Source organism: Clupea harengus, chromosome 23, assembly GCF_900700415.2.
Source record: "Clupea harengus chromosome 23, Ch_v2.0.2, whole genome shotgun sequence".
NCBI lineage: Eukaryota > Metazoa > Chordata > Actinopteri > Clupeiformes > Clupeidae > Clupea > Clupea harengus.
The window spans coordinates 1,090,852-1,116,529 of NC_045174.1; the positions used below are offsets into that span (position 1 = coordinate 1,090,852).

Sequence of the window (25,678 nt, forward strand, 5' to 3'; positions counted from 1 at the left end):
CATGTTTATGTAGCACTCCCCAAACTTCTCTAACAGAATAGCTTAAGGTTCTTCTATCTCATTAATTTAATCTTGGGTCCCAGTTGCCGTATGCATATAAATAAAAAACAAGTGTTTCCTCAAGTGAGTTATTATTTTCCAAAACAAATAATTAACAAAATCACACACATTAAGAAAACTCGATTCCTTATCGATTCTCTTATCCATTTTTTTTGGCAAGGAAAAAAACCAATAAAGAGTACAAACGGGTTTATTTACATTCATTTTCTTTTATACAAATAGAAATAGACGTTTTGCAAGCATTGCAAGTGGCCCTGTGGTCATCTTTTCGCGTGAAATATAACCACGCTTCTGCCTAGACGCCATGTTGGCTGCAGTCTAAACAAAACAAAGCTGCGTGCGAGTGAGGTCATCGTGCATGCGCAAAGAGCACCTACATCGATAGCGGAATCGTAAAGGACTTTGGCTAACGATTCCAAGGAATCGGTCCACTGGGAACCGGTTCTTAACAAGATTCCCATCCCTACCCAAGAGCCAAACTCGGTGCTCATCAACACTCATCTGTTTCAGGAACTGCCGCCCAAAGTAACTGGTGGCCATTCCTTTTACTCGTGTTATTTTTGCTGAGCAACGCGCTTAGAGGAGGTCTCCACGCGGAAATAAACTCCAGAAATCCTGACTGCGTCTTCTGGTCCGTTCTTCAAGTTTGGCGTGCTCTTTTAGATTCCATCACAGATATGTCTGAACATAAGATCCGTTGTTGCACGGTGCCTTTGTGGTGCTAAGTCTGTGTCTAGGCTAGGGTCTCTTCCTCATCATTCTGAGGGTGGAGCTGAGGAAAAAGTGGGAAAGAACCTCAGTCTCAGTCCGACAACTCTCTTAGCTTAACAAGTTTAAAAAGGCAAAATCTTATTTTCAAAGGGTAATGTATACAAATAAACTATAGAATACGTATATCATCACCTACATGTTGTTACTCATGTGCTGATAGAGCTAGCATTGAGTAGAGCTAGCATGTAGGAACTCTTGAGATACCTGAGTGAAGTGCACAAGGGAATAGCCGGTCTCTGTCTGCTCTGCATTGGGTTTAGGCCTTTGGAAGAAGCCAGACAAAAAAAAACATCAAATATTTAGTTTCCCTTGTGTCTGTTTACGTAAGACTATTGACCTAGTAGTTCACCGTGTCTAGGTTTTGATTAAAAGGCATTACAAATACTTTGGTGCAATCCATACACATATGGCTTTGGTTTTGTGTATCCATTCCAATCAATCAGAAACCAACCAGATGTTAAGGAACATCTGAACCTAAAATGGATGACCAGCTGTATCAGCAGCTTGACTGAAAGGGGTCCCAGGATCTTGGAAGGACACACTTGCCTCTCTCCCCACCCCCCCAATATAAAACAACAATCAGGTTAAAACTTAAGATCAGATGGAAAACTCACGAGACACACTATTCCTGTGTCTCTTCCTCAGAAACCACGCCAGAAACGCCAGAAACACGACCAGAGACACGACCAGAGGTGACGACTTCCCTTCCTCAACAGGCTTCACATCTGAAAGACGAGTTCAGTTAAGGCCCTATCTTAATACCAAGAAATACTCAGTGGTTATAGTTGCATCAGTATACATTTTTTATTTTCAGAACAGCAGTTCTCAACCTAATGCCTATGACAAAAGATTGTGTTTTGAAGAATCTGACTACTTTTAGTTAGGCTATAGTCACCAAACCATGCAATACAGATTTAACCTATAACTAAAGGAACATAACTTCATGTGTTCTGTTATAAATATGTGAGAGGAATCAAAATAATCACAAGCCTCCTGCCGCTCAACATTTTAATGAGACAGGTCACAACATCTGCACCCTGACCTATACAGGGCATTGAAGTGGTGCGGCATCTTAGGAAGAGGCATTTAAGGGAGGCCTTTTGGATCTTTGAGCCCTAAACGGTTCTCCCTTCAGGACTTCAGTAAATTCATTGATTTAAAGTTGTTTTTTATGGTTTCCCCCTCATAGCTATGACATTGGGTGGATAACTATATTGGATTGCTGTGATTATGCCGGCGATGGTGGTAGTGGTCGATGATAAAGTTGTAATTTGATTTGCTTGTTTTTTCGTATCTTCATTTTTAACTGCTATAATAAATATGCCACAGCCTCTCCCATAATATCCCGTGACCAAAATCCACACAGCTGAATTTGGCCATGCTTCCATGCAATGCCAGACATCATGCTAATAACTGCCAATACTGACTGCTCAATACTAAAGTTTTAGGTTTGGAAAATGTAGAAATAGAATGCTATTATGAATTACACAACAGTTAGGTCCAGTGGAACCATTCATTCATTTTTTTTGTTTTGTTGCATACTGTACTGATTGCATGTATGACTTCAAATCAAGTAAGCATCAGAACCTGTGAAAGTCATTATTTCTTTACACAAAATACTTTAATGAAAGTACCAGTGCACCAGTTAAGCCCACTTACTGTTCTGTAAGGAACCTGAGGCATGGCTAAAAACCGACTTCGGTTCACTCCAGGCCTGCACACCCTCAGAGGTGACGGCTGCTACAGACACTGTGCACCTGACCCCCTGAGGCAGTCCCTCCAGCACAGTGGAAGTCCCAGCCACTGTCATCTCATCCACCAGCAGTTCAGTAGCATTGCAGGACCACTTAACCTGAGGAGGACATTTGGAAAATTCTAATGCCAGGTTCCATTATATTTTACACTTATTTATAGAGACACAGTTTTATTCTAAGCAATGTGAGATTCTTTTCTATATTTAGGCTATTACACTTAATTCTAAAGGGTGGTCTAGTTGGTTGTTGCAATCAAGGAAGCTGGAGCGGTTCGGATCAGAGCCAAGATATTTATTGTCAAACAAGAAATATCACTAAGTACTTTCTGAGTCTAAGTATTCTGAGTTGAGCAGAGCTCTGAGAGTCGCCGCGTGTCGGGGTCGTCTTAGGAGATGGTCCAGGAGATGGTCGTCCTTCCCCTGCGAGCTGTTCTGAACCCCGTCGCTCCGATCTAATTTCCTGAGCCTCGGGCACAGGCTAATTTAACTGGTGGCATTACGTAACCGAATGGAATGCATAACAATCTCTAACACACACACACACATACACTACGTAAACCGACTGAAATGCATAACAATCTCTAACACACACACATACACATACATATACCATGACAGTCCATCAATGTCCTTCAGCCTGAGAACCCAGGCGCCAGGAGGACTCTAACCTTACTGGAATTTGGGCCTACGGCCCTGGTAGTGGTGGAGGGGCATACACAAGCTATATGGACATGAGAAATATCACTGGAATCTAACAGCAACTTAATGGGCAAGTAAGCTGTTAGCACCTTGCCCTAACAGTTGAACTATAGCAGAGGTTCACGATCCTGCTCCTCAGGCTGACCTGCACTGATCATTTTGTATCCAAGCACACAGACAGCAGCAACCCAAAGTTTGGGCACCCCTGGCTAAGCGGATTTAGAAGGGATGCAAAGGTACACAGTATATTGCCGAACCAAACCTACAGTTCAATACGTACATGTGAACCGCAGTGTTACAGTATGCCTGTCAATTTCCTATAATTTTCAAAACGTCCTTAATGCACTGCTGATTACACGCACGTTGTACATTCACATCCACAGAACATCTCTGGAGCCTGATATAATTACCCTCTCAGCACTCTGTATGCTAATAGGGGCTGGAAATGCCGAAATGTTATTCCGTGGCGCATGCTCCACCTTTCATGGAAATTGAGCCAGTAGTTCTTGCATAATCGTGCTTACAGACAGACAAACTAACAATCTGCACCGAAAAACCTTGGCGGCTATAATAACGAACCAGTAACTTCTAAACTTCTCCTTTTCTCTCTCTCTCCCTCCCCCTCTCCCTCCCGTGCAATGAGGTCAATATTCTAGACAGGATGACACACTGTTTGACTGCTTACGTTTCCTCCACAGTACTCACTCTAATTACCTCCTTTATTTCCCACTTGCTCTTTTCTGAGACACACACACACACACACACACACACACACACACACACACACACACACACACACACACACACACACACAGAGAGACAGACACACAAACAAACACTTGCTCTTTTCTGAGACACACAAACAAACACATTTTCTCTCTGACTCACTCATTGTAAACACTTTTACTTACAGAGAAAATGTTGAAATGACCAAAACAGATAATAGCCACAATTCTAAAATATGTATAAACTGCTCCCCCACTTAGAGGAGGCTCTGGAATGATCACACACAAATGTGTGGAGGCAGATAGAGGGAAGCCGTATTACATGGAAGATGCTGAAATTACATCTGTGAAGAGATACATCAACACTATGCTTCAGGGTGTGGTGCGTGTCTAGACAGTGCTTTCTTCATTCATTTCTTAACCCAGATGTGAAGACTTTCAGTCTGGGCATTCGAAATCACAACAATCTTGAGTATTCTACTAACTGCAAAAAGCTCTAAAACTGAACCTAAACTGGTTCATCATCCTTACTTTTAATGCTGTAGGTGTATGATGCAGGGTTCTGAGAGTCCAGATCCTGACATATAAACATGTGACGTAAATCTTATTTTTGTACACCTTTCAATTTGATGTGGTCACACGAACCACTGATCCGGTCCTGAAATTCTGGCCCAATTTCCTCCATTGTCTTCTTATCCCAGCAGTCCACCACCCTTCCATAATTGGTCTTGCATTGACTGTTCATGGCACCATCAATGTTGAAAGTTGCATCACCGCCAAGCTGTGCTGCCACTGGTGTAAAACATTTTTTTTTTTACTTTTCACAATTATTTCACTGTTTTACAAATCACCAAAATCACCCAAATCTGTCACCTGTCACCAAAATCACTTCACAACGTAGACGCCTTTAATTTACCTCTGTTAACAAGTAGTACATCGGTGGTGACTGGTCGTCCAGCGAATAAAATCAGGACTCTATATAAAAAGAAAAAGAAAATCAACTGGAATCGTAACGTTAATGTTATGGGATACCATATTAAGTTCACTACATTGGCATCACGGGCCAAGTAAACGGGCTACAGTAGAAGGATAGACTATTGGTACACCCGGAAGTGTGTTTGAACCATTAGCTCTGAATATCAGACACTTAGTCAGTTAGACAGTTAGTTACATTTTCCTAATCTACCTACCGATGTATTTATCGAGTGAATATCAGCCACAATTGCAAGCCTAACCCGTGTCTATGAAAACCATGCCGGCAAGCGGCTATTCAAATGTGAAAAGTCAATTTTATAATATCTTTGAAATGTAACTCTGCTTAGCCGAACGTGAGGTTGAATGTATGTGAGATACAGCAGAAACATAGTTAGTGCCTTCAAAATGAAAAGTAGCTGTCTCGTTACCGTAATAGACGGGTGACAGGAAAATAAGCCTTCCACCGAAGTTTGATATTTCCCAATTCCGGCAGGGAAGTGCACAGGGGGCGGGCTAAGGTTGCCTGGGCAACTGCCTGTCTGTCCTCCTCGACTCAAGCTGCTCCTCCTAGGGGGAAAAAAAAAGTTTTAAGATAGTATTAAGGCTACAGAATTTCATGTAGGCCTAGATACAAAAATCGCCACCCGAAACATTTCATAAAGTAGCCTATGGCCAACTAGAGTGGAAGTGAGTAGGGGGAGGGAAAAGTAGCTAGTTTGGAGAGCCCCCTACTCTGTTTACTGTACCTGCGGTGCTGCACGCGACTGGCACCTGCATTTTTGCCTCGAGAGACGGTCACAGTTGTCTTGTGTGACTTAATCGATGCGCAACTGCTTTGACGTAGTAAGAAAAGGTGAGTTTTAAGTTGTAGAAATGAATAACAAACGAACGATCATCATCAAGTTATATGAAATGAATTCAAATCTTCATAAATCCAGGCTCAGTTTTCCACGTTTAGCCTATAAAATCAGGCAGCTAGCTTGCCTACCAGCAAATCAGCCCGTTATCACATGCAAGTTTTTTGGTAGGAAAACTAAGCTACATGTCTGCTGATGGTTAGTTTCTAACATTTCGTTTTAACATGAAGAATAAATGATGGAAGTAATGCTTGAATGAATTATTTCATCAAAATGGTTAAATGCCTAAATCCTATCACTGTTTCACTGTTTCCTATCACAGGCAACCTTAGGGTGTTGTTTAGTGAAGAGTGCGGTAAATGTTGAATGCCTACGGAAAAGAGAAGGATTCAGGAGAGAGAGAAGCAGCAAAGGGGAGCACATCTTTGCAGAGTTGGTTACAAAAAAGCAAACCAGCAGGAGAGACATTGCATTGTGATAAAGATGGCTAATTTATTAATGTGAAACAGGTTCATATTTTCCGACTAATATTCTTAGCCTACTAATAGCAATTTATTATAATTACATTACATTTAAGATGAGGAGCAACCACAAGCCTCCGGACCAGCGGAAAATGTGGACCAGGAAACACATAGGACAGATAGGCAGGGCCGGACATTTGGCGACATCCAAAATGCATGCCTTGGCGGACAGTTTCATTTATCGCAAGAGTTTTGACAACCTGCCCGGCTGAGTAGGCCATTTCCGCCAGCCAGCCGTTTTAGCTGTCAAAATAGGGCCCTTGATGTTTCATGAACACAAACTCATTGAGTTGTCATTCAAATCCTGCATCCCAGTAGACTGTGGGAAATAAAGAGGAGGCTTAATCAGATTTGAGCTGTTTTGTTTATGTCTGTCTGTCCTTGTTGATGTTACAGACTTGATGGAGTTAAAGATGTTTGCTAACCAATGGGAAGAAAAAGTACTGTTGAAATGATGGCAACCCATACGTAATACCAATACGTAGGTTGCCAACTCTCAGTTGGTCCGAGGCCCATGGGGCCACTGTATGTGCTGTTGCCTACCGAGATCAATTCTGAGAGCCCCAGTCCTTCCTTGCTTTGACTGAAACTGAGCACACACTTCGAAGCATGACAAATGCATTCATTGCATTCAATGCATGCATTGATCACTTTGACTGAAGCAGTCTTCTGTAGAACAACTTATCAGAGCAATTCAGACAGAAGACTGCGCAGGAGAATGGGCATAGTCACAGCTGCTGTTCTCAATTATAAACTGTTCAAAAGAAATCCATTTTTCATAATTGATGATTAAAATGGACACAATAACAAACAGTTGGTTTTGGCATTAGTCACTCGCTACATCCTTTCAGCAATGGAGCAACCCCATGGCTTCTCTTTGTCGTCTTGCAGTGTATTTAAGCACACACAGAGCATTCAGAGAATACAGAAGGCCCCTGGTCGCTGGGCAAGTCCTGAATGGTCAGCTCTAGATGGATCACATAAACAATATGACACTCATGTTTGTGGGGTTGGTAAACCAGATCTAACTGTAGCTCTGGAATGGATCTTGCCCGGGTCTGACCGGGGTCTGCCTTGTACTTGGCTGCTTTATTTCTGAGCTCTTTCTTCATGACCTCACTTCACACTGTAAAGGGGTCCATTACTATGCCAGTCTGTTACCATTAAACAACACTTAATCCTAGTAGTTTAATTAAAGCAGCACTCTATTTGCTGTTCTTAGTATTAATCCAAAGCATAGCTCAACCTGTTCTGCTGAGGTTTTAATATATCAGAGATGTTCGAGGGGAGTTTGAATATATAAGATAAGATAAGATAAGATAAACTTGTATTAATCCCGTTAGGGAAATTCAGGTGTAATAGCAGCAAGATTTATGAAGTGAATAGGACAACAGGAATAGGAATCAAACATACACATAAAAAAAAAGAAATAGTCCAGCTTCCTCTGCGTTCTCTCCTCCCCAACCGCCACCAGACCATCCAGTTAGGAGTTGGGGGGCTCCTCCTCCCGCTCCGCCGGTAGTCCACCACTTTTTTATGGAAATCAATTCATGGGGCCACTGCATGTGCTGTTGCCTACCGAGATCAATTCTGAGAGCCCCAGTCCTTCCTTGCTTTGACTGAAACTGAGCACACACACTTCGAAGCATGATTAAATGCATTGATCACTTTGACTGAAGCAGTCTTCTGTAGAACAACTTATCAGAGCAATTCAGACAGCAGACTGCGCAGGAGATTGGGCATGGTCACAGCTGCTGTTCTCAATTATAAACTGTTCAAAAGAAATCAATTTTTCGTAATTGATGATTAAAATGGACACAATAACAAACAGTTGGTTTTGGCATTAGTCACTTACTACATCATTTCAGCAATGGAGCAACTCCATGGCTTCTCTTTGTCGTCTTGCAGTGTATTTAAGCACACACAGAGCATTCAGAGAACTGATACAGAAGGCAGGGAGGGCAGGCAGTCACGACACAGCACGCTAGGTAGGGGTGGGCATATAACAGAGAACCACACACACTCAATCATGCACAGCACACAAACTCAGAAAGGGTCACAGAAATACACGCTAACATTAACAGAGGCAGAAATACATTAATAATAATAATAATAATAATAATTTATTTTATTTGTAGAAATACATTCAAAAATGGAACATGAAACAAGGAATTCACAAGGCATTATAGGGCAAAACACATTACACATTTACACGCACACATCCTCACACACCCCCTAGGAAGCACAAAACTCCCTTTGCAAGCTACATAGGTCTCTCCGACGCTGAGCTGGAGGCGATCGGTGCCACACCACCCCACAAAACTCTCAGAACTCTGCACTCCGCCTCGCTGTCGTCCCCGATGCAGCCGACGATGGAGAACGATGGAGTTCCCTGGGGGGCGCCGGTGCTGCTCACCAGCACATCCGACAGGCCGGCCCGCAGTCCCACGCACTTTGGTCAGCCGGCGAGGCAGTCCGCTATCCAGGCCACCAGGCCATGGTCCGCCTGCAGGAGAGCCGCCAAGACAGGCCGCCACTCGCGCCACTCGGCACCATGGCAACCAATTCAGTTATTTTTAAATAATGCCGGTCGTGTCCGTAGTTCTGGCCGGTCTTAAAAATTACGTCCACCTGACCAAGCAAGCCTATGAAAACTCCTTTTTAACAGGAGAGCTGTTAAAACAGGCTGCGCAAACTGACTGTCACTCGCTGCGCCATGGCAACCAATATGTTTGAGATGGTATGGATTTCTTTGCACTTTACAGTGTTACATTTATATCCAAATGAATAAGCTTTTAGGTAAAATCAACTCACACTTCAACGATGCTTGACAACTTAACAGTGGGGAAAATAAGTATTTGACCCCCTGCCGATTTTGCCACTTTTGCGAAGTTTGGCCACTTGCAAAGAAATGCGTGATCTATAATTGTAATGGTAGATCTATTTTAACAGAATATCAACAAAAACATCCAGAAAACTGCATTTTATAACAGTTATGAATTGATTTGCATTTGATCGTCGAAAATAAGTATTTTAACCCCTACCAAACAGCAAGAGTTCTGGCTCCCACAGACCAGTTATCTGCCCACGAAGCACACAGATTAGTCCTCATTAGGCCTAACAAGGTACACCTGATCTCAACTGGTGACGTGTATAAAAGAAACCTGTCCAAAGAATCATACTTTACACCTTCAACCTCACCACCTTGGGCAAGACCAAAGAGTTGTCCAAGGACGCCAGAGATAAGTTTGTAGACTTGCACAAGGCTGGAATGGGCTACAAAACCATCGGCAAGCAGCTTGGTGAGAAGCAGACAACTGTTGGTGCGATTATTCGCAAATGGAAGCTACACCAAACAACTGTCAATCGCTCTCGATCTGGGGCTCCATGCAAGATATCCTCTCGTGCGGTATCGGTGATCATCCGAAAGGTGCAGAATAACCCCAGAACTACAGAGGGGGAGCTTGTGAATGATCTCAAGGCAGCTGGGACTACAGTCACCAAGAAAACCATTGGCAACACACTACGCCGCAATGGTTTGAAGTACTGCAGCACTCGCAAGGTCTCCCTGCTCAAGAAAGCACATGTACAGGGCCGTCTGAAGTTTGCCAATGGACACTTGAATGATTCTAAGGAGGATTGGGAGAACGTGATTTGGTCAGATGGAGCAACTCCATGGCTTCTCTTTGTCGTCTTGCAGTGTATTTAAGCACACACAGAGCATTCAGAGAACTGATACAGAAGGCAGGGAGGGCAGGCAGTCACGACACAGCACGCTAGGTAGGGGTGGGCATATAACAGAGAACCACACACACTCAATCATGCACAGCACACAGACTCAGAAAGGGTCACAGAAATACACGCTAACATTAACAGAGGCAGAAATACATTAATAATAATAATAATAATAATTTATTTTATTTGTAGAAATACATTCAAAAATGGAACATGAAACAAGGAATTCACAAGGCATTATAGGGCAAAACACATTTACACGCGCACATCCTCACACACCCCAGGAAGCGCAAAACTCCCTTTGAACGCTTGGGAGAACGTGATTTGGTCAGATGAGACCAAAATCAAGCTTTTTGGCATCAACTCGACTCGCTGCGTTTGGAGTGGGAAGAATGCTGAATATGACACCATCCCCACTGTCAAGCATGGAGGTGGAAACATTATGCTTTGGGGCTGTTTCTCTGCCAAGGGTACAGGACGACTCAACAGCATCTAGGGGACTATGGATGGGGCCATGTACCGTGGAATCTTGGGCGAGAACCTCCTTCCCTCAGCCAGGACAATAAAAACGCAACCTTAAGGATTTGGAGAGGATCTGCAAAGAGGACCAAAATCCCTCCTGAGATGTGTGTAAACCTGGTGACCAACTACAAGAAACGTCTGACGTCTGTGCTTGCCAACAAGGGTTATTCCACCAAGTACTAAGTCATGTTTTGCTAGGGGTTCAAATACTTATTTTCCGCGATGAAATGCGAATCAATTCATAACTGTTATAAAATGCAGTTTTTTGGATGTTTTTGTTGATATTCTGTCTCTCACTGTTAAAATAGACCTACCATTACAATTATAGATCACACATTTGTTTGCAAGTGGCCAAACTTGCGAAATCGGCAGGGGGTCAAATACTTATTTTCCCCACTGTATATACCTCTCCAGCAGTCAATATAGGTCACAATTGTCAATAGGTAAAAATGTACACACACAAAGCATCTTAATTGGTTCTCCATCAGTGAGTCCAGTTATTGATCAGGGAGAACCATGCGCATCCATCTCCAGAGTGTGGTTTATGCTCCTGGAATCAGTGGCGGTTCTGTGTGTACTGCTGCCCTCAGTAAACGCACCCACCCGACAGACACACACACACAAATGTTAGAAAAACAAGTACACTACAATATGTATCAAGTGTGAATCCCTTCTCACCCTGCCTTGTTTTCCACAGTGCCAATGACATGTCATGTCATGTCTGAGACTTTAGCCCTCACACCAAATCAATGCAGCCAGGTAGACTATTGCAAGTCTTCTGTATCTGTAGGAGATAGGAGGTTTTTGTATCTGCAGTCTTGACCCTGTTGACTGAAGTGTGTATGGCACACTCGGCATGTCACTGTGAAAAATTCAGTTGGCCTGTGAATTAATCCCCCACCACACCCCCTTTTCTGTCAGAGAGGTAGCCAGAGAGGTCGCAACAGGGCGGCAGTGGTACAGGAGGTAAAGAAGTCGTAAAGAAGTCGGTAAAGAAGTCGTTTAGTTATCAGAAGGTTGCTAGTTCGATTCCCTGTCGAAGTGTCCTTGAGCAAGGCACTGAACCCCCAATTGCTCCTGATGTGCAGTGTGCCATCAGTGTAAATGTAAAATGTGTATACATATGTAAGTCGCTTTGGATAAAAGCGTCTGCTAAATGACTAAATGTAAATGTAACAGGGAGAGCCAGAGCCAGAGATACCGCACCAAGAGGGACTGTAGTGAGCCTTGACTGTGACAAAGATGTTTCTGTTAACAAATTATATTTGTTTCTGGCAATTTGTACACTCAACTGTCTTCAGGCTACATGTTACTTCTGCATGACTTCACCTCAGACTGTAGAAAGGGTCCATTGCCATGCCAGTCTGTTACCATTAAACATTACCATTAGCTCAACCTGCTCTGCCGAGGTCTTTATGTCAGAGTCGTTATAAGGTACTGTCACGGTTTTGGGTTGTGTTTCCTTAGTTTTAGTTTATTGTGTGTATTGGTTACTCTCTGAACTTCCTGTGCTGCTGTTCCTGTTAACCATGTGCTGTCCCTGAGATGGCCAGTCCCTGATGCAGCCCTTGCACCTCACACAGCCACTTGCACATCTCTCCACCTGGGTGGGCCATCGTCCACTCATGAGCCCATCTCTCTAATCGGAGGAATGTCTGCCAGTAAGAACCACATGCCTCTGGTTGTCTGTGTGTAGCTGTTGAAGATACTTCTCTAGGTCCTTTCTTTCAACTCTCAAACATCCTGTTTTCTCCTGAGTTAATAAAGACTTCACAAACTTGAATAGATCCTTGTAGAATGCAGAAAATTGTGCTTTCTTCTTCCTTCTTTGTCTGAGGAACTGCGCCCTCCCTTAGCATGGCCAGTCTAGTCTTTACCTCTGCCTGCAGTACGCTATTACCTTCCCTCTGTTCATCATCTGTTAGTTTCCATTGCTTCTTCACCTACCTCCTTTCTCAAATCAGCCTTTCTATTTCAACCTGTTGCCTTGACTTGGCTTGACCTTGCTTTTCCTTCTTCATTTCATTTTCATTTCATTTAGTCATTTAGCAGACGCTTTTGTCCAAAGCGACGTACAATGGAGAGAACAGTCAAGCTAAGAGCAATAAAGAACATGGTGTAACAATAAATACTACTTTACATAAGAATTAGAAAAACGACCTAGAAAGGAAAAAGAAGTGCAGGAATGTAACTGCTGAAGTGCAAGTTAAGCGCTTGACTTGGCTTGACCTTGCTTTTCCTTCTTAGCTTTCTGACAAAAGCCATATCTTTCCATGCCATAATTATAGATGAGCTCACCCATGTCATTCAATGTATTCTCTGGTGTACCCTTCAATCCTTCCTAAATTAATTTCAAATCAGAATTGATGCAATTAAATTCCTTGACTTCAGAGGCCCCTGGCTATCTAACCTTTGATTTCTGCCCAACTACATGTTTCCTTCTTAGTCTGCTTTGTTTGTCCATGCTGTTCGCCATCTGCAGGATGCCCACCATTCTGTGCAAGTGGGACAGGTCCTCCTTCCACCGTAGCAGAGGTATTGATATCCTGTGTTCTCTGGTGCTGAACCCACCACTGGACTTAAACCATCTGACTTAAGCTACTTCTTGACCAGTGCTGGGCCACTGCGCTTCTTCCTCCATGCATTTCGTCCTTCCCAGCTCTTCTCTCCCTACCCCATGTTGGGCTGGGACAAGGCAAGGGATCACACCACTGAATACAAAGGGGGTTGCAATGTTCTGAAACTTAAAAAAATGCGTTAATGTCTATGGTTAGCACAAGTGCTTTTTATTGTGCTGGGGTGGGGGATTCATATTTTGCCCAGGGTGGGAGGGTCCTGACCCCCTTGTCCCCACTGGGATTTCCGCCCCTGAAAAAAATATACTTACTTTCATCTTCAGACAGGTTTGAATCAAATGCATCAAAATCACATGTTTACAAAAAGCATTAACATTTATGTCAATTCTGACCGAAACCACAACAACCACGTCAGAGAAGTCAGAGAATTTCTAATAGCGCTCTGGTTAAAGTAACACTATGCAACAATTTGATACTTTTTGAGGTATGGTTTTATAGGCAACTAGTTTTGGTACCATCCTCAAATTCATTTTGATAGCATATGGTCATGTGAAGGACAGATAAACACCTGTGTCTTCCCCACTAGCCATCCAAGATATGCCCTATGTAGTTCTGTGTAACGGGCTGGAACCCCCCCAAAAATGGAAGAAAAGCTTTCACAGGCATGACATTGCCAGCTATACTGCCAAAAGACACCAGTTAGTGTGTTGGCAAGCTTCTATCAGTGTCAGCTGGGCTGTTGGTGGTGTTTGCAAGGTTTTTGCATGCCTTTTAGGTAGTTAGCTTACTAGTTTTGGAACTCTGTATTGCTGCTTTAAATTAATCTGCCTCTACCCTTTAACAGTGTTGTGATAATGCCATAGCTCCTCTCTGTGGAAAGATCGGCACATTGCAGGCGTTATCTTTTTCAGTAGGCTATTAAGACTACACATTTTATGATGACATACTATTAAAATGCTGCCCTTTTGGTGATAAGAGCTGTACTTGGAAATAATGTACCAATATTGGGCTCTGTTGGCTTAAATCAAAATTCATGGCGAAAAGGGAAATATCTGATGTAAGGTAGCAGGTACTAAAGGGCAAATTCCCTGAGCATCCCTCCCTCCCGCCCAACCAGGGCGCAAAGGAATCGCAACGCTCAAACCTTGCACTGACTGAAGTGCTTGGTGGCTACATATGAGTTCGCGTTGTCATCCAGTCATCCTCTGGCTGATAAAGCTTTCGATCGAAGGGTAATTACCACATCACTAGTGTGATTTTTGCTGAAGAAAACTTATCTCTACATTGAAAGTCTTCGGTTTGATGATGGATTGACGTTTTTTTTCCTGTTCGGCAAAACTGGTGTATTCCCTCAAAGTCACGGAGGACTTCAGCGCAATCTGATGGCATGAATAATTTTTCTTAAAATTGTGTTTCATCTTTCTTTAATCTTACCTAATTTTCCCTACGGGATCGAGTAAAACTACAGTCGCCTGGGAACATGTCATCGGACTCGCATGAAAAAGGTACAAAGTTGGGTTATTTTAAAATATATAAAACAATTTTTTTAAATGGGCAGGTGTGAGGTTGGACCTAGCGCATCATTTATATGAATGCGCATGTGTCGGTTTTAAGGAGACTGAATTAAAAACATGAAATCACCTGAAAACATTTATGCAAAACTCAAAATTTCCCTTCCCAAATGATTTTCTTTCGTGATGACTGTTCTGGCACATTTCATAACGTGTATTTCTGGATATGGTTTTACTACTTGTTGATCCGACTCCTCTTGGAGGATATCTTGGAAATGTCGTCTTAACCTATTTATTTCCTCTTAGTTCTGTGCTGACATACACTTCAGGTCTAAAACTCTATTCCGTAAACTTCTATTCCATTCTGTGGATTGTAGGTCTCCGACCTGGCATTACATTGCCGCTCTCTATGGAGAGCTCATTTAACAAATACGAATCTGAGACGAACAGGCACACCCTCATAATCAAAGGTGCTCTAGTTGGCCACAGCTACTACAAACTACAAACAGAACATTTGATTTGCAGTTAATCCTGCCTGCACAGCTACAAGTACTGTACATTAAGTGTGTATAATACATTTCACTGGTGAACAGCAGCCCACATGTTATTCAGTTTCACAGCTTACATTTCCAGTATTATATTTATATCAGTTGTTCATTGATTTTTTTAATGTTAGCAGACAAATAATTGATATTGCCTTGAGGAAATATTCTAGAGCATAATGTTTAGAATCAGAATCAGAATTGGATATATTGCCAAGTAAGTTTACACCTACCTGGAATTATATATTAGGCTATTATATTAAATAAATGCTGATTGGGCAAATATGTATCTTTTGTAATTGAAAAAATGGTGATGACTTTCAAAGGCGTTGAGTGCTTTAGCAAGCCACTGTTTGTTTAGAGCACTTTCTGTATGCAGAGTTTGCACAGCCTCTCTCTCTCTCTACACTTTCAGATACTGGCCCTCGTTCTCAGTTTTTCACAGTAGCTCAGTCGCTGATTGCAATGCAGCAGTTGCAGCCTATGGTTGGGGTTCCAGCCCATTTCTTATCTCAGCAGCTTCTGTCTTGATCTCTGTGGTTGCTATATGATATGATATCCACAGGATCTCCAGGGAGCCTGAATGCAAATATCAGCCTACTGCTTTTTAAACGTTTCCCTGTGAACCCCCCCCCTTAATGTTTCATTGGTAGTGAGGAGATAAGTCTGTGCTTTGTTGTTGAGATCATTGACCCCCCCCACACACACACATCCATCCTTGAGCATATGAACACAGGCGGCTGGTGAGACCCTTTCTCCCTCTGATCTAAAAACTTCCCTCAGAAGATGAGGCAGAGGTTATCCACAGCTCTTTCATTACTGTGTGAAATGATTTGACACAGTGGTCCTTGATCCTGCTCCTGCTCCGGCCCGGCCCAGCCCAATGCCATGCCCCTGCTGTGCACACATTTTTGCACCCTTCATTAGCTGAACACACCTGCTCTGGTGAATCAAGGGATTTTGGGATACACTGAGTACAAATAGGAGAGCAACGACTAAGTGCAAGGATACGAAGGAAATGCAATGGAAAACCCCCCCCTGATTTAACACACAGCATACCAGTTTTTCTTTTCCTCTACGTGTTTCAAGATGCTTCTCACAAACCATCCAATCCTCCACTCATCAGTTTAGAGTTGCTGTAGCAGGTGAGCTAGCGCCCTCTGCTGGGAGAAATGTTACAGTGCAGCGATGTGGCCGTCTGAATGAGGTGCATCGCAGGGACTGACTTGCGGCTCACCTGTTCATGGGCTAGAGATGCTTCCTCAGCTGGATGTCTTTATGTAGAATGTGTGTGTGTGTGTGTGTGTGTGTGTGTGTGAGAGAGAGACCGACAGAAACATCTAATCCATGTCTCTCAGATCACCTACAAAATGTGAGTAGTTTGAATCCGTGTTGTCTGTGAATAGTGCGTAGTGCTTGAGGATGACTGTGTCAATATGTCACGACGTCAGGCAGAGCCACTAAAGCAGTTCCTTCTGAATGGAACATGTGGGGACGAATGAAAGAAGAGCTGCATGACTGGCCATGAAACAGACTGATAAGTGAGGGCTTCAAAAGCCATTTATAAGCGAGTTCAAATAAAGACTAAAATCCTACATCCTCCACACTTTTTTTGTGCTTTTCTTTACTTGGTTTTGGTCTGATCCTGTACATATTGTTGCCAGTAATAACTCGCTGGGCTTAGCTATGTGTAATCACTGGAGTCTTGTTTATTTCATCATGTTCACCTCACACACACACATGTTCCTTGCTCTTTGCTTTTTGCACCTCCTCAGTGTCTAGGTCAGGCTTGATTTAACAATCTTGGATTTTCCTGGTGTCTCCAGTTTATTTTTAATGGGCATTGGTTTTCTACAGTTCTGCATTTCAGATTACGCATTCAGAGTAGACAAGGTTTCACATGGTCCCAAATATCATATCAGGTAAAGTCTAAGATAAAGCAGTTTTTTAAGTGATCAGTAATACTTGTTTGAAAAAAAAGAATTAATCTGGAGGGCTGTTAATGAAAAAGATGCCCAATTTATTGTTTCACCCACAGTAAATGAGGTTAAGACCTCTTATTTTAAGAATATGGCAGTTACATACAAACTCATTTACACATACACATACTCATAAGCACAGTCCACACACACTTACTTGCATGCATACATACCATTTTGAAATGAATGGTTATATAATGGTGGTACCATTCATTTCACACACAAAATTCTGTCTCATAAATATTTAGCAGAAATGTTGTGGCTGTGGATGTGATCTCCTTGAAGCTGTGCATGTGTGTGATCTCCTTGAAGCTGGTGGGTCTGCCAGTGCCACTTTAAGGTAGATTGCTTTAGAAGTGAGAGGCAAGTTTGGCTCAGACCCCCCTAGCACGACTGCAGTGGGAAGGATAGAGGGGGGGGGAGCCAGCCGAGTCTGAGGACCTGTAGGATAACCCCTGCCTACCCATGCCGGAGCGGTGCGGTGCGGTGCGGTGCGGTGCGATGCATGGCCCCCTGCCAGGAGTTCTGCCGCACAGAAAAAAAAAACATTTATCTCTGCCGAGGCCGAGCACACCTGACCGAGGTCGGTGTAATTCTCATGCTCTCGATTACTGAGGTGTGGAGAGAGTGGTAGCTGAGAGGCAAACCACGCTCCGGTGAATGCTGATCTTGCCTGAGGTGTGGAGGGTTGGACAGCTTATCAGGAGGGCCACCGCTTAGGTCAAGCAGAGAAACACGGGGAACAGGAGAGTGCGGGGGGGGGGGGGGGGGAGTGGGAGTGGGGGAGGAACAGGATTGAGTGTGGATATGGATGTTTTCTTTTGGTCTCTCATGTCAAAGTCACCCACTGGCAAATGGCCACTCATGCTCACTATCATGGTCCCAATTCCCAATAATTGGGTTAAATGACCTGTGTGGCTTTCTAAAAGGGGATTCAGCGTGTAGCCTTTCAGAAACCTCCTCATTGATCGAGTAAAATGTCACATCAAAAGATATATGTTTTTGTTGAAACCTCAGAGCCTGGCCATACCCCATATCAGTTGTCTTTTTGCACATTGAACACGGTTTGGGCTAAGATTAAACGATAATCTTGTGTTTTAAAAAATTCTCGTATTTTTGGTTTTGTGTCGTTTTGTTTGTGTGGCAGCGTACACAGATGCGCTGGACATGGACGAGGTGGGAGCCATCGAAGTCATGCGGGCGTTCAACCAGGTGGTCACCAAAGAGCCCGGCAACTACTCCTTCTCCTCCTACTACCAGCACTCTCGGCCGGTGGCGGCCGTCGTCATGTTCGCCTACATCTTCATCTTCTTCCTCTGCATGATCGGCAACACGCTTGTCTGTCTGATCGTGGTGAGGAACCGGCAGATGAGGACCGTCACCAACATCTTCATCCTGAACCTGGCGATTAGCGATCTCTTAGTAGGCATCCTGTGCTTGCCAATCACACTTGCTGACAACTTGATAACAGGTGGGTGCTCATGGGGGCAAAGAAAATTCTAGATGGGTGGGAGAAATGTTTTTTTTCTCTTAATGTTGACACCTAGGTTCATTTCAGTTATTATAAATGTATACCACTGTGTATTTATCTAACCATGAATATTCAGTAGCCACACAAAGAAAGGAAACAAGTTAGTTATGTAAATCAGTATTTTCCTTCTGGGACATTTTGCTCTTGTTCCGCAGGACTAAGTTTACCAAATAAAAAAAGAAAGCAATGTTGACGACGGCTCATCGTGTGGCAGATGGTCGAGCGGTACTAATATTCTGCTCTCCGTTTCCCCAGGATGGCCATTTGATGAAGTGGTTTGTATAATGAGTGGACTCGTGCAAGGAGCATCTGTTTCCGCGTCGGTGTTTACTTTGGTGGCCATTGCCGTGGAAAGGTCAGTGAGGTGTTTATTCCCAACTCCCAAAGTGAAAGCAAAAGTTTTTTTAAAACTTTTAAAGAGTCACAGTGTTGTGACTTCTTCAGCACAACGTAGAAAAAATGAATTGGAAGAATTTAAGAAATTGAATGCTGCTTCTTCCAGACCCCAGTGTGTCTATTGACCCCCTTTATCTAACCCTTTCGTTGTGTTTCCCAAACATCTTCACCTCGCAGGTTCCGATGTATTGTCTACCCATTCCAACAGAAACTCACCCAGAAGCAAGCCATCATCACCATCGCCTTCATCTGGACCTTAGCCTTCATCATCATGTGTCCTTCCGCCGCCACCCTGACGGTGACCAAAGACGACTTTCATTTCATGATGGACGTCGACAACAACACCTACCCGCTGTACACCTGCTGGGAGGATTGGCCCGACCAAAGCATGCACAAGATCTACACCACCGTGCTCTTCTCGCACATCTACCTGGCGCCCGTCACCATCATCGTCATCATGTACACGCGCGTGGCCGTCAAGCTCTTCAAGTCGCCGGTGCAGCTCCGCGAGGGCCGCGCTGAGGATGACGGCCGGCGCGTCTACCGCCGCAAGATCAAGGTCATCCACATGCTCCTGATCGTGGCCATGCTCTTCACCGTGTCCTGGCTGCCGCTGTGGACCCTGATCATGCTGACGGACTACGGCAACATGACGCCAAGCCAGATCAACATGGTGTCGGCGTACATCTTCCCGTTCGCCCACTGGCTGGCGTTCTTCAACAGCAGCGTCAACCCCATCGTGTACGGCTACTTCAACGAGAACTTCCGCCGCGGCTTCCAGGCGGCGTTCAAGTTCCAGCTGTGCATGGTGGAGCTGCCCAGCATGGTGAATGCCAGGAGGCCCGGCGTGGGCCGGCACAACCGGGTGTTCATAGACAGCCAGCCCGTGGAGCCTCAGGCCGGCGCCAGTGCCAGCGCCAGGAGGAGAGAGTTCTGTAGCCAGGAGAAGCAGGACGAGCTCGTGCTGGAGGACATGGACTGAGGGCGGTGTGCTGTGTGCTGTGGGCTTGTTTGAGAAGGTGAATTTCCTCCCTTCTCACCGTGACGACTCACAAGAGGAGTTTGGCCCCGATGTGGGGTGGACTCCCCCATCACAATGGTTGGGTCCGGGCTCCCCCACTACGGTCCTTATTGGACCAATCTAGCCCGAGTGGCTGCCCTATTTAAAGGGTGCCTCACACCATGAGGGGGGAGCTTTTGGGAGAGACAGGCATGAGAGGCTGTGAAAGGCGTACAAGAGCAAAAAACATTTTCCTGCTGTGAGGTTAAGTTTAATTTATCTAGATGTTTTTGTGCTTAGTTTCTGTGTCTGGTTTTGTGCCTAGTATGTGCCTAGAATGTGCCAAGCAGGTGCCTAGTTCCCTAGTGACCTGAGTACGTTGAGTACTGCGGGTATTTTGATTAATGTGTGTTGATTTTGTGGGCACATGTTTTGGGGTCGAAACTAGAGTTCCCCCCTTGTAAATAAATATATTTTTTATAAGAGCCACCATCTCCTGCACTGTGTTTCCCCCCACTTCACCACCAAGTCCAGTTGTCCACATCCCAAAACGTGGGGTGAGCTAGCTCTCCTCGCTCGTCTTACCTGGATGTACTTCATCATGAGGTCATGGTAAAGTTTGTGTCTCAGGTACCTGTGAAATGGGAGACAATGTTTCAGATAGTGGACAAAGACTGCAATGGTGGACAAAGACTGAGATGATGGACAAAGTTTGAGATAGTAGACAAAGACTGAGGTGGTGGACAAAGACTAATATGATGGAATCATCTGGAAGTGTAATTAGCTTTACCAAAGCATAAGCTGCCCCCCCCCCCCCCCCCCCTACAGTCAGAGGCCATGATTTGCTTTGACTAATTCAGACATTTTAGTTTGTTTGTTATCTTACGTGCATTCCAGAAATGACTGTCCCATTAAAAGTGTCATGGCTCAAGCACAGGCTTTTATTCCCCAACCTCGCATGGCTGGCTTCAATGGCATGCTTTTATTGTCAGATGCTAGTCATGCACAATGTCCTGCTTTTGACTTTTGATTGTACTTGATGTTTACTCAGTGAAAACGTATAGCTAGTTCAACTAAAAGGCCAGCGCTGAAACATAACGTGTCTGAAGTGATGCTGAGATTTCTATTGTGGAGACACGTCATGCTGCAGGCTGGACATTCTGTAAAAAACCACATGGAGTGTTGCCTTGACTGCGTACAAGTGATGAGATCATCCTTGACATCATCATGCCAAAAGCCATATGCCACTGTTTTAATTGATCTTCAATTGAAGCCTGGACTTACAGAACAGCATGTATGAAATGCTACACATTGATATTTTAAGTATTCATGGGGAGACATTAACACATTTGAACTTTGCGTATGCAATCATTGTCTCCCTTTTGTAAACAGTACCGCATGTGGTCTGGTATTTTTTATTGTATTGTGATGTCTGTTGTATTCTGATTCTTATTTATTTAAATAATTGATCTGATATTGATTGATATTGGTCTTGATCATTTTTGTTTCACTCATTCATGACCAAGAGGTCAGAAAGATAAAGAAGATTTGTTTATTTCTGTATTGTGCTTTTGTGAAACAGCAGAAGTGGCTGTAATTGTAATTGTGCAGCTTGTGACCTGATGTATTAACTGCAATTTATAAAATATGATTAAACACTTTATGTTACTGATGAGTTTTTTTCTTAATGAAGACCATGAATGTAATGAACTCACAATCAATCTATCATTAAATGGTATTAGATGCTGGGGATGTTGAGACGTTGGAATGTTAAATTCATAGAAAATGTTCTTTATTGAATCTAATTAAATCTAATCTCCACACTGTACTTCTTTTTTTCAGTCGGGGTTGTGACTGTGTCTTTAATTAAATTATTTTAATGAAATGAATTATGTTCATCCATTTGTTTTTAATTATACACAGGAAAAAGATTGTCAATACCTTGTGCTATTGGTTGGGGACTTCCCACAGAGACCAGTCCTCTCACTGTCACATGCATATACTCACGCCCAACAACCTAGCCTAACCAACATAACAACTGGCCAACCATAGACCCTGAGCAGCAGGACCCAACAGCACACAACTGGCTGGTGTCAGCCACAACACGGCCACAAGTTCATCCACAACCCCAGCGCCTCAGCCACACCACTAGCACGCTTTTTCAGAAGCCTCAGACAACTCCTTTAAAGCTCCTTTGAGTCTCCTCAAAAACCAGAAGTGTTGTGCATGATTTAGCTACAATGTCTCTAACCTACAAAGCCTCTTGCTATAAAGCCAACCTCGCTATCTCGGTTCCGCTGCCAGTTTCACATACTCTAGCTTCTTCCTTTAATAAAGAGTATAATAGCACCAAACATTTTCCATCATACACTATTTCCCATCTCACGCCCCCCTCTTCCCTAAACAGTTTCTGCTCATTGTGTTTTATCCATGAAGCTGGTTTATGGGGTTTTGACTGGTTGAAAGGCTGTGGTAATTAATTACTCCTTAGCATAACGCTGATGGCCATGAAATCGGCTTGTTTTTTTTTTGTCTTAGTGAAATCCGTGACAGTGCCCAGATGAAAAAAGAGAACAGAACAGAGAAAAGTATGAAGAACAGCCCAGTCATGGCATCGTTTAGCTCAAGGAAGGCATAAGCGCTATTTGGCTCATGCTTCCAAAACTTGGCATAGCTTCAGATAAAAATCATCCTGATGGTGTAACCTCCTCAATGACAGACATTTAGCCCTGGTGGGATTTTCAAACAGCATCACATCCTTTTTTCAAATTTTCTCAGTAACATGCCTAATAGCTCACTGAAAATACCAAAAGCCCTTTTCACACCGGAATTTCCAGATAACAATCCCAGCAAGAACTTGTCTGGAAAGCCCTCCTTAGTTTTTTAGAAGTTCTTTTGTGCCTTGTCCTCCTTGATACTCTCCATGGATATGGCTTTATGTTGCAGGGAGATTTAATAGGAGCTGATGAATCCCAGGAACCAATCAGTGCTCTCGACTCTTTCATGTTGTTTCATGTTGGCACTATTGATGTAAGCAATTGGCTTCAGGGTTAAAAGATGAACACTGATGTCTTTGGATGGGTCCACCTCCTGCAGTGCGGTGAAAAAAATTCTGCCTTGCGTTTTGACAGTGAGGCATGTTTTATACATGAAAGCCCAACTAAACAAATGGCATTTTAAATGAACATTTGAAATAAACAAATCACATTTGAATTGCTTAAATGAACATTTGAATATGATGCTTCGGCAATAAAAAGTTGCTGTTGTTAGGTGTAGAAAAATAAGAAAACAAAAGAAAAAATACATTTTCATTGAAGATGTTATCACCCTTTGCATGCCCATGTGATACATCACAGTGTTACGCCCTCATTCATTTGATCTCACCACTGAAAAACGTGTAAAATAAACTGTACGCTGCAGCACCAGGCTATTGTTTCTGAATTTCTTTACAGTATGACGGCTGAAAGACCTCCAATTTAATCAAGGTCCAGAATCAATTTACATGAAATACCTTGATGCATTATTCAGAGACATATGTGGTTCCTATAAGAATTCATTATTTGTATTTCCTGAAAATGACATGACGTTCCTTTATGGACATCATGTAGCTCCGTAGGCATTTCATTTCCTACATATTGGTGGGCTGTTAGTGACCGGCATACACCCTCCCATTTTCCCTTGATCTTGTTTCTCTTTCATGTTAAGGATCTTCAGCCCATGGTTTTAACGATGCCTTTCCTGCTGTTTAGAAAAATCCACTAGGCTCCATGTAACAGTCCCATTACGGTTTGAACCAGGGCCAGTGTTTTAAATAAATAAAGCCATAATATTTCTTAATAATCATGTATCGTTCTTCACATAGTTCATATAAAGCAATAAAACAAAAACAAGTCACACAAATGTGAACGCAAACAACAAAAGCAAACTGCAAGAAAATGCCAATGTGATTGCATCTCAGCAGCAGTCGGCCTATGCTTTTATGTGGATGCTTACACTAACACTTACGCTCTACAAAAGAAAGGTTTGTCTCTCCTACCACCTGTTGGATGAGCAATAAATATCAGTAATCTATGTACCTGTTCTCCGAACGCCTACCCGTGTACCGAGCCTCAACCTGACCTACACCGAACCCTGCCGCTGCCTGCCCCCTATTGATGTGCTTGTTTATGGACTGCCTTCTTGGGTACCGGACTCTATTAGTAAAAGTGTACTCTACTTACCCCTGTCGAGCGCCTGAATCCTCAAAATCCACTGCGTACATTACACATTTAGCTGTATAATGCTTTGTTGTTTGTTTGTTTTTGTTTTTGTTTTTATTTGTTTTGTATGTCACTTGACAATGTGACAAAAGCGTCCATTAAAGACCATAACCATTTTCAATCTTCTGTATTTTGAACACAGCTGATTAAATAATACATGCATTTTAGCAATATCATTACAAGGAAACAATGTGCCACTTGAAATCAGCTGACTAACATTACTGTAATGAACAGCATTGAAAATGTAATACTGATTTGGCCTTAAAACCATTCCTCAGACATTTTGTGTACCTTATTAAGTGCATTATGTAAAGCTATGTTCTGCTTATACCACTGCCTTCCATACACAAAAACTCATAAAACTTATAATATTTAAAAACACACAAAACACACAAAACAAACACACCTAAAGTAACCATGCAAACCTAGATCATTTAACATTTATTGATAGCAGGCTACTGGTTTTGTTTACTGTTGCTTAGCAACACGATCTGTTGATCACGATCATGATCTGTTACCGACTGACTAATAATCAAGAAACTCAAAGGCAAACACTAAAGTTTAATCTGTAATATCACAAATGTAATATCTGGAAACCTGTATGCATAATGCACTTAATAAGGTTCACGATATGTATGAGCTTTCAATTAATATATGAAAGTATACATAAGTATTTATAGGAGATCATGTCAGTGGCTTTCATCAGTATGTTGAAAAGCGTGTGATGGAGATCATTTCCAAACACTGTTAATGACTTAAGAATATAATAATCAAGTGCTTTGTATTATTAATTACCTTATATGAATCATGTACTTATGTAAGCAGGGACATGGCTTTTCTGTGTTTCTGCATGTGTGTAACTTAGAATATTAGGTGCCACTTAGTCTGCATATGTACAAGAGCATGTTTAGACCAGAGGTGATAAGAAGGTTCGAACTGTGCTTCTTCCGACCTTGTGCAAAACTTCCATCCTTGCCTCGGACGTCAGAAATCCACCACGTGGTTATCCCACGCTCAACTTCTGTCTATATAAACCTTGTGCGATGTGCTTAATATCATGGCTTCACTTTCAGCCTTGTGCTGGGAGTGAGCCCGATTGCAATTGTTGTTTGTCTAATAAATATACTTATATGCAGCTCCGGAGTCCTGAAGTAACTAGGGTGAATTTTCACCTATCAGCGTGTAACTAGTACTGTAGCTGTAGTAGTTGGAGCTGGGGTGGTGGAGTTCATCAGGCTAATTAATATCTTAGGTGCAGTTACCCGC

At 43.0% G+C, this 25,678-nt stretch overlaps 1 protein-coding gene and 1 long non-coding RNA gene across 3 annotated transcripts; one reads left to right on the top strand and one right to left on the bottom strand.

Annotated features, from left to right (window-relative positions):
* Positions 1-4,170: 4,170 nt before the first annotated feature.
* Positions 4,171-5,543, bottom strand: LOC116218729. The gene is made up of 3 exons (XR_004163002.2): positions 5,412-5,543; positions 4,925-4,983; positions 4,171-4,800 (listed from the first exon to the last, which is right to left on the bottom strand). It is a non-coding gene; the product is annotated as an uncharacterized LOC116218729 (long non-coding RNA).
* Positions 5,544-5,700: 157 nt separating this feature from the next.
* Positions 5,701-20,949, top strand: LOC105903352 (neuropeptide FF receptor 1). Of its 2 annotated transcripts, none has more exons than XM_031561401.2 (4): positions 5,701-5,836; positions 18,374-18,697; positions 19,013-19,112; positions 19,331-20,949. In XM_031561401.2, exons 1-4 carry the CDS (start codon positions 5,806-5,808, stop codon positions 20,133-20,135), a joined length of 1,260 nt encoding a protein of 419 aa, XP_031417261.1. In that variant the 5' UTR covers positions 5,701-5,805; the 3' UTR covers positions 20,136-20,949. The 2 variants fall into 2 exon arrangements, with proteins under 2 accessions (XP_031417261.1, XP_031417262.1); XM_031561402.2 differs by lacking the exon at positions 5,701-5,836 and adding an exon at positions 14,355-14,699.
* Positions 20,950-25,678: the final 4,729 nt, after the last annotated feature.